This window comes from Pinus tabuliformis, chromosome 9, assembly GCF_031772625.1.
Source record: "Pinus tabuliformis cultivar Carrire ecotype Pingquan chromosome 9, CPIR1, whole genome shotgun sequence".
Lineage (NCBI taxonomy): Eukaryota > Viridiplantae > Streptophyta > Pinopsida > Pinales > Pinaceae > Pinus > Pinus tabuliformis.
The window spans coordinates 721,161,113-721,179,910 of NC_142307.1; the positions used below are offsets into that span (position 1 = coordinate 721,161,113).

Here is an 18,798-nt window from a genome sequence, read left to right on the forward strand (position 1 = left end):
AACATGTGGGTTGTGTACACATTTTACAGGTGGTGTTGTATACACGTTGTGCAATCGTGTCATGTACATGTTGTGCAGGTGGTGCTGTGTACATGTGGTATTATGTGCATGTCATACATGTTTTTTTTGTGTATGTTTGGTACTGTGTATGTGCATTGCGTAGTTGTGATATCATGGCATGTCTATTCATTGTATTGTACTATGTGTATATATTTTGTTGTGTTGTACACCAGAAGTAGGTGTATGTATTGTGTGGTGTTGTACATTGAGTTGAGTTGTATGTATTGTGTGGTGTTGTACACTGAGTCTAGGTGTATATGTTGTGTTGTAAACCTTGTGTAGGAGTATGTGTTGTATGTCAAGTGTAGGTGCATGTGTTGTGTGGACCTGTATTCCATTTGTGGTTGTATGTGTGTGATGCATACTATGTGTATGTGTACGTGGTTGAAGAGAAGTAAATGGGTGTTTGTCAATTGTGGAAACCGATCTAGTGTGCATATGGAAAGGGTAAAGGGTAAAGGTAGAAGAAAAGGATTGATTCAAGTATAAGTATAAGTATTTTATTTTAGTTGTATTATGTATGTGATCTATGATTCTGGTTTATGATGTTTTCATGTGATCTATAATTTTGATTATGATGGTTCCATTTTGAGCTAACCATATGTGAGATGTTTATAGATGACGATTTATTCGAAGATGCTAGTTTTACTTCTTGTTATAGGAAGTGAACAAAATTACAAGTGTGCCTCATTGACGAGCTACAAATGAGGTATGATGTGAATTTCTTTCAATTTATTTTGAATCTAATGGAAGTTATGTTCTTGGAACATGAGAGAATGAGAATTCCGAGTTTGGATGATTGGAATTTAGTATCAAAGAATGTTAGCAACATTGAGGAAAGTAATCGAAGTAGGCAACAATATGTTAGTAAAGCATTTAGGAGTTGGGAAATTATGGGAAACTGGCACCCAATACTTTCCATTGATTTCCATGAGAATTCTATGACTAGTATAATGGTTTTGAGGAAGGGTTATTCTTTGGTGTTAGACCTTCTAATGCAAGGAAAACTTGCCAAGAGAGGGGTCGCAGCAGGGACTATGTAACAGAGGAAGGGATGCCTGTGGAACTTGGAAAGTGTGTGACTACACAGAAGGGGTTGACCAGATTTCCTGACGAACTATGTAGAAGATAAGTGGAGGTCGGAGATGGATTTTTTTTGTCATTATCATTGTGATATGGAATCAGATGCACATTGGGAGTGTGCCTTGAAATAAGGAGTTGGTATATATTCACTGAAGAGGACATGCGGCATAGCATTGTAGCGGTGGACATTGATGGAGAATTTGGCTCTAGCGATGGATTATGGACTACCTGGGAACCAAATGAATCCCGGTACCACTTTTTGAGGGTGGAGGTGTGATCCTCTTGATTCCCTTGTCACATATTCAGGCATCATATCCTTTTATTTGTTAGTTGAGAAAATGTGCATATGTGTATATGTGTATATTATTGTAAATACTATATCAATATTTATAGAGCTTCATAGACAGTATGAGTAATTTTTTGTTGAGGAAAATGTGCATCAGTATATATGTGTTTTTTATTGTAAATACCATAATGAGTTGTGATATAAAGCTCCAGTAAATGGTATGTTTGTCATTTTTCAGCAACAGTAATTGTAAATACTACAACAAGCTATGTTATAAAGCTCCATGGGCAGTATTTTTGGTTGTCAACGATATTTTTTGTTATAGGTGTCATTGAAAATTGAGGATGGTATTCCCCCAAGGGAGAGGGTTTTGTAACAATCCCGGTCAAAATTTAATGTAATAAAGTTAATAGCAGAAAAATAATAGCCAAGGTCATGGGACATGTATTCCAAAATAAATTTTTGGAAAAATACATAATGATTTGGATCACCTATGATTAATTAATGGCTATGGAAATTGGAAAAGGGCTAAAGGGTTTTGAAAGGCAAGGTGGCATTAATTAGCATTTTATTTATGGAAATAATGAAAAATAGGAGAAAAGGGAGGTGAAACGTCACATATTGCATGTGAGGATCAAAATGAAAAAAAAAATTGGAAAATTGAAGAAAATAAAGGTCTCATTAGTAAAAATGCTTATGAGGTTCAGTTTGCAGCTTTTTGTTAGTTCAGTTTTGGAGCTCTCATTTTTCTAGTCTCCCTCTCTCATACTACTGAACACATAGAGTTTTCTTGGAGCAATCTTGGAGGAGTGTGGCATACTTGGTATTTAGAGTAGGATGGAGAAAGAAGGGCAGGAAAGTGCAAGAGGACAATAGGATCAATAACTATAATGGGTTTTTCTCTAAGATACCAAGTTGCATCTATGATTTCCTTTTTAGTTTGGGAATCCATGACACATGCATGTGGTTTCTTAGTTATGATTTGTTAATGGAATGGAGGATTCCCTGGATTGACAATGGTTTTTCTTGGCCTGGCTATTTCCTATATAACCATTGTGTTGTGGGTCTCTTTCCTCTTATTCTTTTTATTATTTCTCATTTTCCTTATGGCTATGGGTTGAGTTACTAATTCCTAGAGCCTTGGTTTGAAAAATGCCCTCGAAGCCTTGTAACAACATGGGTTGAGTTAGTAGTCCTCGAAGCCCTTGCTGGAAAAATGGTCTAAAGCCCTTGCTCGGTTGAGTTAGTAGTCTTAGAAGCCCTGGTTAGAGAAATTCTTTGGAGCTTGGAAATAACTTTGGGTTGAGTTACTTGTCTTGGAAACCTTGGTTGGAACAAAGCATTTGGATACCTAGACAACTTGGGTAGAGACCAATCTAGTGATACCTAGTGATGTCTAACCATGATTTTGAATCAATGGTTGAGGGTTGAGGTGGATTGGCACCTAGAAGCCCTGGTTTGGTTTTTCTTTGCTTATTCCATGAGATCCCACATGCATCCTTGGAATATGGCATAGGTGTGATTGGTTGAAATAAATATTTCATTCATCCTAGTATATGGTTGGGTGCTATGTGGAAATCCCCGACTTGGTTGGCATTTTCATATATTAATAAGAGATATTTTCTAATTTGATCTATGAGAATATGTATTGATTATGATGGTGACACTATGGTTGGGTTACCATGGTTTATATGTTGGTTATTGTTGGTTTATATGTTGGTTATATGATGTATATTCTTTATGTCTCTTGACATGTTTGATGTATATTTGATTGGTTATTGAATGTGTGACCTAATAGATGTTAATGCAACTATTATGAGATGGAATTAGACCTTCTTGATGATTCCTAGATAAGTATGAGACCCCTATGTTCATATGTGTGTTTATCACCTATAGATTTCGTGTTCATGATATGTTTGACGGAATGGATATCATCGTTAGGCCATGTTATGTCAGGTTCTTGTCTAAGATTTGTATGGAAGGCTTTTCCCTCCTTCCATTCATGGTTTTCGAAAGTTTCATTAAGTTCTGGGAAGAGGTTTGGATCCTAGCCTAAAAAGGTGTCTTAAATCCTATGCTCATTGGAACAGAATTGGATGATAAATACCAAAGTCACTCCCTTGTAGGAATCATTCATGTGAATGGGTGGTTTCAGTCAAAATCGAGTAGTGTTGTGTCAATGTCTAGGAGATCTGGGTAGTTGAATCATGTCATAGTAACTCTTCATCACATGTTTACCCTAGTAGGGTGGCAACTTAGGTAAATTTGGGAGGAGGGTCTTACAGTCGTTCGTGTTCGGGATTTATGAGTGGTGATTATCAAGTCTACTTCCTCCTAAATTTAGTCATCCATGATAGCCATACACTGTCTTCTGACCTCATTCTCCTAGGTTTCAACTATCTCCTTCCATTTTCACAGGATAGTTGATTGATAGTTTATCACATCCACCCTCACTACAGCCTCCATCCACATCCTTTAACTAGCCTATGAACCGTGAGAATCCATGCAAGTTATGCCCCTTGGACTGGCCCCATCACTGTTGTCCTTAGCCATTGCACTCCTTGGAACCTTAATTTTGTTTGCTAAAGTTGTTAACTCACACTCATAGTCACACTACTTTCTAGCTTTTAGACTTATTTGTACAATTATTACTCCTTGACATTACTTACAATTTAAAGGAAAAAACCAAGACATGACATCACTCCCATACTTTTGAGTGCATTCCTTATTAATTTTCTGTAATTTTGTCATGCCAGTGGTGTTACATTACAATCATGCATGATTATGGGAAACTTCCCTCTCTTTCAGTTCTTCAATTAGTATTTACAAAATCATAATCACCATGGACTTGCTCTAGTACGCCTCCCCTATGGATGTCGTACTTCTCCACTTCACCACCCTCTCAAATTAATGAGGTGATGTGATGGACGATCTCTTAAGGTGGAATTTCATTCTCCCACATCATCAAATATTACCCATTTCATATACTGTAAACACGGACCCTTTCTTGTTTCCCGACTACATGCTACTTATCTTTCCATCATGAAGTTTATTCATTCGCATCAATAGGTGCGCCATTAGGCTAATCTGAGCCCAACCCTTCTTTATCAGCCCACCTTCTTGATGTGGAGTAGTATTTCTCTTCTAGCCTTCGACATTCTTCCTTCATCTAAACCTCAGATAGTTCCTTGCACACCCCTTTGATAAGTGATCAATCAATCTCTACCCTTGCATTTTCCATCCTATCTGCTAACACGTTAGCCAATCAATGAACTAAGGTGAACTGCACAGTCCTGAACACCTCGAAATGTTTCTAAATTCATTGGATCAACTAGGACATGTTCCATTTCTTCATTTATTTTCTCAACTGTGAGCCACATTGTAATCGTCATGCCTCTTGGATGACTAATAAAAAGTCCCCTTTGACAATCAAGTTCATCATTCCTTTTCGAATCACCATTTTTAGCCCATGCTCTAAGGCTTGGAGTTATGATGCATTATTTGATGCTTTTCCCATATTTATAAGCTATAGTCTGCAAATTTTTCCTGTCCAGTCCTAAATGACCCCTCTAGCCTCTGCCTTCCTCAGATTTATTTTTGATGCCTCGTCAAAGTTCAGTTTTAGCATAACCATTTGGGGGAGCTCACCACATCGCAGAGCCAAGCTAGATATGGTGCTCACTCAACTGGTTTTTTGGACCACTCAAGTATTTCAAACCAAAAAAATTCAGAATTCTCCTTCCTTGGGGAAGCTTATTCCTATGAGGTTTGAGTGCCACTGCTCATGTCTATCTCCTAAATATGACATCTCATTTCCTCCATCAAGTTTTCAACTAGAAGCTCCTATCATGGAATATGTGATGGTTACACTCCTTGCATACTTCCAAGGGGATGAATCTGATAATTAAATTCCAATTCATAGTAACCACGTCCTTTTTATTATACAACACCCACCATTTCTTTATAGTTTCTTATATGCTTTCCCTGTTTCAGTTAGTTTATAGAAAGATGAGGGCCAGTTAGTCTCACAGGGCCTTCCTGTAGCTGTAGGTGTTTAAAAGGTGGTTAAGGTTTTCTTCAGCTTTCTCATAGAGAAAACACCAAGATGTAACTTTAAATTCTCGCTTTATTAGGTTTTCTTAGGTTAGAACCTTCCTGTGTAAAATGAGCGACATAAAAGTTATAATTTTGGCTAGTATGGAGCCAACCACAGTTTTCTCCATGATGGGTCATTGGAAGCATTATGTCTTGTGCTGAGATACACTTTGGCTTCCTTAAGGATGAACTCCCCTCCTTATTGTTTCCCCCACCTAAGCTAGTCCTGGTTTCTATTAAAGAAAACCCATCTATTACTCACTTCCTCTATTAAATTATGAATGGCTAAGTCACTCAAGATTGTTTGTTGAAATATTTTCAAATTCCATCGTCTCCATTTGTTTTTCTCTAGTCCCAGAGATGAAAATTGGCATACTTCCTTGTACACCTTGTTTTCTGCACTTAATTGGAACGGTTGTCATTCCTCTCTATTTAACTTTAGTTTTTGCTGCCAAGCATCCTCCAAGAACATGGATTCATTTCCATATTTTATTTCACAAAAGAAATGTTTTTGTATGATGTCCCTATTATTCCCTGCCAAATTACAAATAGCCAACCCATGGATTGAACCGGGGAGCCTAACTTGGTCCCTTATTTGACAATTAGGCGCATAACTTGATTTCCACAGTTTCGCCCATGGTGTCGCCCCCACTTTTAACCGTATCCACCATAATTTGGTTGTGTTCACTCTTTTCGTTATGTTTGGATCTTGAAGATTGATGCCTCCTGCATCTTTTAGTTTACAAACACTATTCCAAACCTCAAGCACTAATTTTCATTTTTCCTCTTTCCTTCACAACAGGAAGTTCCTTTGGACATCCCTGATCCTTTGGAGCACTCCCTCAAGAATTTGTAGCATAGATAACATCTAAATTGAAATAGCCTAAAGAACCCCATTTATTAGGACAAGTCAACTATCTAAGTTCAAGGCTCTCATCGTCCATCGTTTAACCCTGTCTTCAAGGTTAGAGATAAATTTCCCCCAATTGGAATTCTTCCATGCTTGTAATATTAGGCGGACCCCCAGGTATTTTGATGGGAGAATTTTCTTTGGAACCTTAAGATTGTCATTAAATTCCTTTAGACAAAAATATGGGTGTTAAAGAAAAAAACCATGGACGTAGACTAATTGATCTCCATACCTGAAGAAAACATAAAGGTGTCCACGATGACTTTAAATGAAGAAGACTCCTTTACCGTAGGAATACCATGTATCATCATTTCATTCAAGAATTGTTGATGCGTTGTTTCCTAATTTTCCTTATGCGGCTTAAGGACCTTTGCATCTCCTTCTCTGTTGGTCGCATGAATTTTCGTCCCTAGGCCTTGCAGCATTATGATCAACAAAAAGGTAGACATGGGGTCCCCTTGCCATATGCCTCTAGATGCGAAGAAAGGTTTTTTTGGGGCTCCGTTAAACAAGATTGAAAAATGGGGGATGAGACTAGGGTAGTAATCCACCTTACCTAATGCTTATCAAACCCGAACACCCCTAGAATTGCTTTCATATAATACCAACTAATATCATCGTATGCGTTTGAAAAATCTAGTTGAATAATCATACCCACCCTTTTCTAAGTCTTCAACGAGTGAGCTATCTGATGTGCAAGAATAACGTTATCCAAAATACATCTCCCCTTGACAAAACACAAATTTTCAATTCAGAACATATATGGAAGAATCATTTTCATCTTGTTTCCTAGTACTTCAGATATTTTCTTTTATATCACATTACATAGGGCTATTGACCATAATTTTTTTGGAGTTCCAACCCTCCCTTCCTTTGGAATGAGAGCGATAAGAGTCAAATTCAAGGCTTTGAGAATAGTTGGTGAATAATCTAAATCTGCTATGACCTCATAGATATCTTGTTTAACTACATCCCAATTTTCTTTGAAGGAATCTGTAGTAAAGCCATCTAGTCTGGGGTATTTTTCATTGGGCATATCATTCATGGCTAGGGCCACTTTTTCCATGGAGACTGGCTTGTTCAAATATTTATTGTGCTCCTCTATGCTCAACTAAGGGATATGCGTAATAATCCTTTCAATACCCTCTTGTCTATCCACTGGAGAATCTTCTATTATTTTTTGGAAGTGTTGAACTTGGGCGTTCTCAATATCCTCATGTGCTTCATACATTCACCCACTCTCATCCTTGATTGTGACGATTCGATTGAAATTTTTGTGTTCTATCATTGAGCGGTGAAAGAACTTAGTGTTCTTCTCACCCCCCCCCCCATCCCCCGTCGAGCCATAATACTCAGGATTTTTGTCACCATAGAATTTCCCTCTATATGTATTTGTCCTCCCACTGCTTCAGTAGTTCGATGTCCTATCCTCTTCTCTCCTCTAAGTAACCCTATGTGATCAACTACTATTGTAATGTTTCCATATTTTGTTCCAATTCTTGTTTTACATGGAATATGCTACCAAATTCTAACTTATTCCACTACTTTAATTTCAATTTGTTATATTTTAACCTTGCTTATAAAATGTGCATTTTGGAGCCCCTAACTAGGATATGTTGCCCCCACCATCTTTTAATATTCTCCATAAAGGCAGGGCGATCCAATGAGAAGGTCAAAAATATAAATGGTTTATTTTTTGGAGTACCTAACATAGATATCATTAATAACACCGGCCAATGATCTGATCCTCTATAGGGAAGGATATTTTCTTCCACATCTATCCCTCGCATCAACAAATCCTCTGAAATTAAAAACCTGTCAATTTTGGACATAACTTAATGCTACCATCCGCACTTATTACTAAATGTGAAACAACCATTGGAAATTTCCATGTTAATAAGGTTGGTGTGCTCAATGAATTCTTTGAAAGCTTCAGCAGCTTTGTCTATGTGTCTTTGGCCTACCTTTCCTAATAATTATAAATGTAATTGATATACATGTATCAACTAAATGGCTTTTTCTAACAATCAGAACTATATGAGGCCTATCTGATATCAACTCGTGTATCACTAACATTATATTGTCTCATATAACACAATTTGAAGTCTCGAACATCCAACTTCCTTTCAAAGGGTCAAAATCGCAAGCAAGGTCTTGTTCTGTCTCATCTTTTTGTGTTAAATGATGAGAATACAAGTATGGGTTAGAATCTTTTATTGGATATTATTCTAATCTTTCATTCATCTTTATTTCAAGTGCTGGTGCATTAATTTTTCAAACAATGAAGAAGATAAGCCAGGAATTGTGGAAAGCAAGAGTTATCAGACACATTGTACATGATTTCAACCCTCATTAAGAACATCAAAGCCATCCTTTACCGTAGGAATACCATGTATCATCGCAAGCAAGGTCTTGTTCTGTCTCATCTTTTGTGTTAAATGATGAGAATACAAGTATGGGTTAGGATTTTTTATTGGATATTATTCTAATTTTTTGTTCATCTTTATTTTAGGTGCTGGTGCATTACTTTTTCAAACAATGATGAAGATAAGGCAGGAGTTGCGGAAAGCAAGAGTTATCAGACACATTGTACATGATTTCAACCCTCATTAAGAACATTAAAGCCTCCTTTACGGTAGGAATACCATGTATCATCATTTCATTCAAGAATTGTTGATGCATTGGTTCCTAACTTTCCTCATGCGGCTTAAGGACCTTTGCATCTCCTTCTCTATTGGTCGCACGAATTTTTGTCCCTAGGCCTTGTAGCATTATGATCAACAAAAAGGTAGACATGGGTCCCCTTGCCATATGCATCTAGATGCGAATAAAGGTTTTTTTGGGGCTCCGTTAAACAAGATTGAAAAATGGGGGATGAGACTAGGGTAGTAATCCACCTGACCTAATGCTTATCAAACCCAAACACCCCTAGAATTGTTTTCATATAATACCAACTAATATCATCGTATGCCTTTGAAAAATCTAGTTGAATAATCATACCCACCCTTTTCTGAGTCTTCAACAAGTGAGCTATCTAATGTGCAAGAATAAGGTTATTCAAAATCCATCTCCCCTCGACAAAACACAAATTTTCAACTGAGAAAATATATGGAAGAATCATTTTCATCCTGTTTCCTGGTACTTCAAATATTTTCTTTTATATCACATTACGTAGGGCTATTGACCATAATTTTTTTGGAGTTCCAATCCTCCCTTCCTTTGGAATGAGAGTGATAAGAGTCAAATTCAAGGCTTTGAGAATAGTTGGTGAATAATCTGAATCTGCTATGACCTCATAGACATCTTGTTTAACTACATCCCAATTTTCTTTGAAGGAATCTGTAGTAAAGCCATCCAGTCTGGGGTATTTTTCATTGGGCATATCATTCATGGCTAGGGCCACTTTTTCCATGGAGAGTAGCTTGTTCAAATGTTTATTGTGCTCCTCTTTGATCAACTTAGGGACATGCCTAATAATCCTTTCAATATCCTCTTGTCTATCCACTAGAGAATCTTCTATTATCTTTTGGAGGTTCTGAACTTGGGCATTCTCAATATCCTCATGTGCTTCATACATTCGCCCACTCTCATCCTTGATTGTGATGATTCGATTGGAATTCTTGTGTTCTATCATTGAGCTGTGAAAGAACTTAGTGTTCTTCTCACCCCCCGACCTCCCCCACCGAGCCATAACACTCAGGATTTTTGTCGCCATAAAATTTCCTTCTATATTTCTTTATCCTCTCACTGCTTCAGTAGTTCCATGACCTATCCTCTTCTCTCCTCTGAGTAACCTTATGTGATCGACTACTATTGTAATGTTTCCATATTTTGTTCCAATTCTTGTTTTACATCGAATAAGATACCAAATTCTAACTTATTCCACTACTTTAATTTCAATTTGTTATATTTTAACCTTGCTTATAAAATGTGCATTTTGGAGCCCCTAACTAGGATATGTTGCCCCCACCATCTTTTAATATTCTCCATAAAGGCAGGGTGATCCAACGAGAAGGTCGAAAATCTAGATGGTTTATTTTTGGGAGTACCTAACATAGCAATCATTAATAACACCAGCCAATGATCTGATCCTCTATAGGGAAGGATATTTTCTTCCACATCTATCCCTCGCATCAACAAATCCTCTGAAATTAAAAACCTGTCAATTTTGGACATAACTTAATGCTACCATCCACACTTATTACTAGATGTGAAACAACCATTGGAAATTTCCATGTTAATAAGGTTGGTGTCGTCAATGAATTCTTTGAAAACTTCAGTAGCTTTGTCTATGTGTGTTTGGCCTACCTTTCCTAATAATTATAAATGTAATTGATATACATGTATCAATTAAATGGCTTTTATAACAGTCAGAACTATATGAGGTCTATTTGATACCATGTATCATCGAAAGCAAGGTCTCGTTCTATCTCATCTTTTGTGTTAAATGATGAGAATACAAGTATGGGTTAGGATTTTTTATTTGATATTATTCTAATTTTTCGTTCCTTTATTTCAGGTGTTGGTGCATTAATTTTTCAAACAATGAAGAAGATAAGGCAGGAGTTGCGGAAAGCAAGAGTTATCAAACACATTGTACATGATTTCAACCCTCATTAAGAACATCGAAGCCATCCTTTACTGTAGGAATACCATGTATCATCGCAAGCAAGGTCTCGTTCTCTCTCATCTTTTGTGTTAAATGATGAGAATACAAGTATGGGTTAGGATTTTTATTGGATATTATTCTAATCTTATTCGTCTTTATTTCAGGTGCTGGTGCATTACTTTTTCAAACAGTGAAGAAGATAAGGCAGGAGTTGTGGAAAGCAAGAGTTATCAGACACATTGTACATGATTTCAACCTCATTTGAACAAGAACATCGAAGCCATGCTTTGGGTGCACAAAGCTATGGACTTGGGTGGCCAACAAAAATATAACCATAAACAAGCAATGGTGATCCATGTGTCAATAACGGAAATTGGTAGTAACAAACATTGATACAGGTTGACATTTATAGTCAATATCCCTCAATTCTCACTGCAACACCAATCACATGGAACGCAATTGCTCAAGCCCAAAAACTTTGGCTCCAACTCATGAGATACGTTTGAATCCCTCTGTAACCGATATCCAATCCCTGGTTTGTTTTAAATCCCAAAACCCATCCTCAATAACCCCAATTCATTCCTACTCCTTGTTTAAGTTTCGCAAGTGGAACAGAAGATGAAATGCGAACTAATCGAAATGAAGCAGGCAACTGTAAGCTAAAAATATCTTGAAAATCACGGAAAGAGGCATCTATTCTGGAAACGAATTACATAACCCAAGGCCAGGCATTTGCATTGCATTGTAGTTCCAACGAGCCATTGTAAAGTAGAATTTTCATAAGATATCATTGTGCATTCTGCTATGTTCTTTGATTTTCTCGATATTCCTAGAAGATTGTTTTCAATTTATTACTTGAATCCATTATAGATCAATGATAGTTGTTGGGATCGATGTTGAGAGTCTTTCTCCTACGTGAAGGTCCCACACTCAACCATAAAAGAGAAGACATTTACAGATACACAAACAAGCACACACAACTTTAATAGAGGGTTGATTACCTAAAAACAATATGTATAAACACAGCATAAAGACATATAAAAGACATACGAAGGAATCGTCATTCTATTAATCATAATGAAGAGCACAAAGAAGTATACCACAACAATGAACACCTTTCCTCCAACTTGCAGCATAGACTCCGACCAGTGTAGCAGTGTTCCCGCACTATAATATGGTACTAGATCTAGAAACTAAATGTGGTAAATAAAGAATATATAATAAAACATACTCCAAATGTAAAATTCAACTTCACATAATATCAAAAAGTTAAAATATGTAATCAAATTTTATGATATACAATTATATATTATTAGTAACAAAGTTAATAGCAACAATAACAAAATATGGAAAGGGAAAATTAATTTGAGAGTAAAAAAGAAAGAATAAATTTCATTTTTTTTTCTTTCTAATCTATTTATACTAAACATAACCTAATACTTAAAAACATGTATTTTAAGACTATATATATAACAGGGCATTATCATATATATATATATATATATATATATATATATATATATATATATTTGTGGCTGATAATTTCATTTATACTAATTATATAAATAATATACACAAATATATTTATTAATTAGTTAGATGGATACCAAAAATGAGTGATAGGTATATTTTTTTCTTAAAATTAATATTAATTAGTTAAGAAATTCATTTGAGCTTATTATTATGGCTCTTAAATTTATATGTTTATGATTTTTCTTCTAGATATCTGGAAATCAATGACTAATAAGACTTCATGCTTGATCAATCACGAAACCTGATTTATAGTGTGCCGTGATAATTCATTTTGTGACTTCTAAATAGCAAGAATACTTTAAGGAAAGGAATTGACCATTTAATCTAACCTTCAAAAGTAATAAAATAAAAATCTTATTTAAAAGAATATTTATTTTAGTTTCTTTCTCTATATATCAATAATTTTTTTTAATTATATGTTTATGGTTAATAATTTAACAATAATAATTATAAAACAAAATATATTTTTTTTCTGAATTAAGACTAATTCTATTAAGCAAAAAAATATTGTACAAGAGGATACATTCCAGAGATGCAGGATACCAGCAACCGGAAATGATAGGACTATCAACCTCGGTTCCGGAGAAGGAGTTAAGCAAACAAGGAGCTACAACAAGTCACTGGAAGCTTAAAGAAGCATTGAATGCTACCCTGAAAGGGTAGAGGCTTCAACACGAAGCTTTTTCCCTTTCCTTTTTTTAACTTCAATCCAACCATTTTGGGGTGGATGAGCGATTACAACTTGAAGATTGGGGTCCTCCACAGGGGAGCCCTCCTTTTCTGAATCCAAGAAGGAGGACAAATGGACACGTTTCTGAGTAATGGCTGAGTCAGAGGAAGGCGCCAGACCATCAGTGGAAGGGGCCACGAAATGAGGGGCCTGATTCAATTCTTCATCGCTATCTTCATCTTCAGAGCGGAGGAATCAGAATCCACGACTAGAGGAGGAGAGCAGGGAGCCCATCGTTTGGACTTGGGCTTGGAGACGTTGGCCTTGTTCTTTTTTGCCGGGCGAGATGGGCATGTATTCTGCAAATGCCCAGATTGGTGGCAATGGCGGCACCGAAAAGCAGTATTCTCGTACTCCAGTGTCTGGGTCCAGACAAAGTCGTTTATCTTGAGATTGATTTGTTCTGGAAGACCTTTGCTCAGGTCTAACTCCACACATATTCTTGCATATGAGTAGAGACCTTTGGATTCCCGCCATAAATCTCCATTGATGAAGTTGCCCAAGGTGTCTCCTATAGCTCTGAAGACATGAGTACTCCATAGGTGGGCAGGTAAGTTTGGAAGCCGAATCCATACCGGTGTCTTGGTAATGACTGCAGTAGCTGGATCAAAATCTGGGAACCAAGGAGCGAAGAATAGCCCTGCAGTTCCCATGAACCAAGGGCCCTCTGCTAAGGCCTTTTTATAATGCTTACTGTTATCAAATAGAACAATGAAGTAACCTTTCGAACAAAAAAAGATCTTACAATGATGTGTCCAGTTTGCATGGATCCATGCATAGAGATCCTGAGATCGCGGCGACAATCCATTAAATCTGCAAATGATGGCTCTTTTTGCAAATTTTTGAAGATGGGAAGCTAGATCTTCATGTATGAGTTCAACAGAGGGAACTTCTTCAATCTTGTCAACCAAGAAGGCCTTAGATTTAAGGGCTTCCGGGGGTTTGGGGTTCTCAGAGTGAAATGCGTCCTTGTATGAGAAAGGCCGAGTAGAGGATGATTGTCCCGCTGCACCTCCTCTCAAACGAAGGGTCACCACCACCGAGCTGTTCCTGGAAATGCTATAAGCAGAGAGGGGAAGAGGGTCTTCAAGTTGTTTACCTTGAAAGAGAAGTCGCAGAAGGCTTGATGGGATCCCCATTCTGCGCTCTAGATTCAGTTTGAGTTCCTGCACCAGATCTGAAGGGTTAACCCATTGCATGATGGTTCTGCCTGAAGGCTGAGAAATTTGGATCTGAAAGGAGTCAGATAAGGGCCTTGACCCCATGCCAGGGCTTCTTGAGCTTCCTAGAGCAGATCTGCCGTGGCTAGTTCCCATCCGGGGGAGCAGATCTGCAAGATCTTGGCCGATCTGTTCGATGAGAGCCCGATCTAATTGATCAGCAGCGGATCTGGGGATTTTATATCTTATTATGCCTGAAGTGAACGTCTCGTCTCCTTTCCTAGTTCTCCCAAGATCTAAGGTAGCAGATCCGTGAAGTGGGTTGCGAGTCCATCGTTGACGGCAATGCGGACCCCGATTCTCTGAGATTGTTTGAACTTCATCTGGTAGGAGCAGCAAAATAAATTGGGATTTCCACTCTAGGCTGCACTGTCCAGATTTTCCATGCAGACAATTATAAAACAAAATATTATATAAACTATTATTTACATTAAAAATCTTAAAATATAGTTTTGAAATAGAAACAAAATTTAGTACATTATTTAAAGGTTTTATATTAAATTTTCTATAAATATAATATTAAGAATAGAAAAAAAAAACTTAGGTTACTCTGGAATTTGAACGAGATGCACAAAGTGATAAAACTCTGGATCGTACGTCGATGTATATGAATTAATCCGCTATTTAGAAAATGATGAAAGCCGATGAGATTTCCTCAAGTTTCCTGTAGCTGGGAAATGATTACAACTAAACTCCAGTTCTGGAATCGATCGGATGCTCATCCATTCCTCTATTTCCACTGAAAATTGATGAACTACTATTTGCTTTCTTCTATTTTTAGTGAAGTTGGGCCTAATATATAATTGGCTCGCGACTCGCGACCCTCTTCTTGTATTGGCTCCCCTGTATTAGAGGTGAATAGTTGGAAGCGCCTACATCCAATGTTGCAGCTGCTAAATGTTATGCGAACTTCCTCTGCAGCTCATTATATATTATATCTCCTGCTCTACAGCTCATTCAATGACAGTGAAAATATTCACGCGATGAATTGTGCGCTTTTCCGTGGTCTTCATCAAGCTTGGAATGGTTTAGTAGGAATAATCTTGGGGTTGGGAATAGTTCAGTAGGGATAAGCATGTAGTTGGGAATAGTTCGCGTAGTTCAGTGGAGATAGGTATTGATGAAATATGCGTGCAATAACAATAGCCACTGCAATGAGTGAAATATCCGTGCAATAACAATAGCCACCGCAATGAGCGAAATAAGCGTGCAATAATAATAGCCACTACTGTTGATGAAATAACAACAGGCACTTAAATTCGGTTCCGTTACGTTACTAATGCTTCATTGAGGTTGTTTAATTGGTTGTCAGCTCTCTTTCCCTGATGGTTCCGCCATACCAGAGGCAAAGAGTTGAAGGCGCCGGCAATCAGTGTTCAAATTTGAACATGTCACAGCCCTTCCGAACCCCTCGAGCATGTTACAAAAGTGCTCAGCGAAATTTACCAGTGAAAAGAAATTTTAATTTTAATTTTTACAGTTTTTTTTTTAAGTTTAATAATATTATAAAATTCCCTATGAAGGGGAGGCTTGTGTGTAAGACATATCAAAGCATTCCAGTTCTCACACTGATGTAACATACACTCAAGAAAGTGCAATGGGAGGTAATGGAGGTTGTTCATCCATTCCGAGGCCATCAGTCATAATGGCGGCACTTATAGAGTTAACAGTTATGATATGAGGTTTATGTTCGCATTTGTTGATAAGAGGTTTTTTTTCACATTAATTGATAGCAGAGGAGAAGTAGCTATGTATTGGTATCCGTGAATATGGCATTTTTTGAAAGTATCAAAGATTTAGAAGAAACCAATGACAAAAGACAGAATTAACAATGACTGAAGTAGATTATTCTGAGCCTGTGAATCTTGCTTGCATTGATTCTTTTCAATCCCAACCTTACTGCAAGTGCAGCACAAGTTCGCCAGGTAGATTTTCAACTTTCATTTGCCTAGCCTTTCATTCAATTCATTGATTTAGGGTTATTATGTATGGGATGGTTGATTAATCTTTATATAGTCATGTGTAAACTTTGGATTTTTCTTATATCATCCATTATTTCATTGATGAAGATCTTTTTGACTGTCTTTGAGCAAATTCGATGGGCTTTTGCCTTTCTTGAGGAGGAAACGATGAAATTGTTCCGGAATGAGAATCAACAAGGTTACACTCAGTATCTAGAAGAATATCTTAATCTTTCCATTCAATTCGAAGGTTTGATATGGATTTGTGTCTCCTTATATTTACTTTGTCTTGTAATTACATCTTTCTCTGCTCAACTCTGAAAAATCAATCCATTGAAGTATTTCACTTCATATTTTTTCATATATTTGTTTTTCCAGGGTATTGGAAGGGGAGTTATGAAGCTTCTGAAGCATGGATAAAGGCAAGCGATTTCATGGTCCCAATCAATGACCTTCAATAGGTATGCAGTTCATCATTTGAAACCATATTTTTCATAGGGGAGTTATGAAGCTTCTGAAGGATGGATAAAGGCAAGCGGTTTCATGGTCCCAATCAATGGCCTTCAATAGGTATGCAATTCATCATTTGAAACCATATTTTTCATACTTGTCCAGCGCTTAAAAATAGATTAAAGTGACAATATTGTCATTTTTACATCATAATCACATACTACATTTTCTGTGGTATCTCCGGTTTCCTTCCTTAATTTGTAAAATTATATTCTTTCTTGTCAACCCAACATTAACACAAGATTATTCAATTATGAGATTACCCCATTAGATGGTGATAACTAAGCTTACTGATTCACAAACCTTTTTTTCTCAACTTGCAAATGACTACTACCATGTAGGATGCCGAATATACTCGAGTACTGATCATCCAAAGCTATGAAAGGATCTTCCATCCTTGAGGACATATTCATGACATTATGTGGATGTTCCACATAGATATCTTGACATAGTATAATAAAGCCGATAGGGTTCCTTACATTTTCCACGAAGACATCATTACTTTGAAACTCATGTTTGACATGGAAATCTTGAGATAACATAATAAGACCGATAGGGTTCTTTTTTTAGGGTTTCATTTTAGTGAACATCCATATCCATATATAGATAGAGTAATTTCTTTATTAATTGGAATTCTTATTTTATAGTAATAAATGAATACATTCTCATAGTAATAAATGTATACATTCTCATAGTAATAAATGAATGATTTTTCATTTTATAGTAATAAATGAAATAAATTAGTGAAAGAAGTAAGTTTATCATGTTTAGAAATAGATTAAAATGATAATATTGACATTTTTACATCATAACCATATTTTCTGTACTCAAATTTTATTGGCTCGCCCCTCGCAACCCTCTTCTTGTATTGGCTCCCTGTATTAGAAGTGAATAGTTGGAAGCGCCGACATCCAATGTTGCAGCTGCTAAATGTTATGCGAACTTCCTTTGCAGCTCATTATATATTATATCTCCTGCTCTACAGCTCATTCAATGACAGTGAAAATATTCACGCGATGAATTGTGCGCTTTTCCGTGGTCTTCATCAAGCTTGGAATGGTTTAGTAGGAATAATGTTGGGGTTGGGAATAGTTCAGTAAGGATAAGCATGTAGTTGGGAATAGTTCGAATAGTTCAGTGGAGATAGGTATTTATGAAATATGCGTGCAATAACAATAGCCACTGCAATGAGTGAAATATCTGTGTAATAACAATAGCCACTGCAATGAGCGAAATATGCGTGCAATAATAATAGCCACTACTGTTGATGAAATAACAACAGGCACTTAAATTCGGTTCCGTTACGTTACTAATGCTTCATTGAGGTTGTTTAATTGGTTGTCATCTCTCTTTCCCTAATGGTTCCGCCATACCAGAGGCAAAGAGTTGGAGGCGCCGGCAATCAGTGTTCAAATTTGAACATGTCACAGCCCTTCCGAACCCCTCTAGCATGTTATAGAACTGCTCAGTGAAATTTACGAGTCAAAAGAAATTTTAATTTTAATGTTAAGTTTTAGAGGGTTTTTTTTAAGTTTAATAATATTATTAAATTCTCTATGAAGGGCTGCTTGTCTGTAAGACATATCAAAAAATTCTAGTTCTCAGACTGATGTAACACACACTCAAGAAAGTGCAATGGGAGGTAATGGAGGTTGTTCATCCATTCCAAGGCCATCAGTCATAATGGCAGCACTTATAGAGTTAACAGTTATGATATGAGGTTTATGTACGCATTTGTTGATAAGAGAGGTTTCTTTTCACATTAATTGATAGCAGAGGAGAAGTAGCTATGTATTGGTAT

At 36.8% G+C, this 18,798-nt stretch overlaps 1 protein-coding gene across 1 annotated transcript; it reads right to left on the reverse strand.

Annotated features, from left to right (window-relative positions):
• Positions 1-9,591: 9,591 nt before the first annotated feature.
• Positions 9,592-10,125, reverse strand: LOC149150714 (uncharacterized). The gene has a single exon (XM_089442913.1). The coding sequence runs from the start codon at positions 10,123-10,125 to the stop codon at positions 9,592-9,594; it is 534 nt and encodes a 177-aa protein (XP_089299039.1).
• Positions 10,126-18,798: the final 8,673 nt, after the last annotated feature.

What these genes read in the sequence shown, in the direction of transcription:
- LOC149150714 (XM_089442913.1), bottom strand. Translation starts at nt 10,125, where the DNA reads ATGGCTCGGTGGGGGAGGTCGGGGGGTGAGAAGAACACTAAGTTCTTT.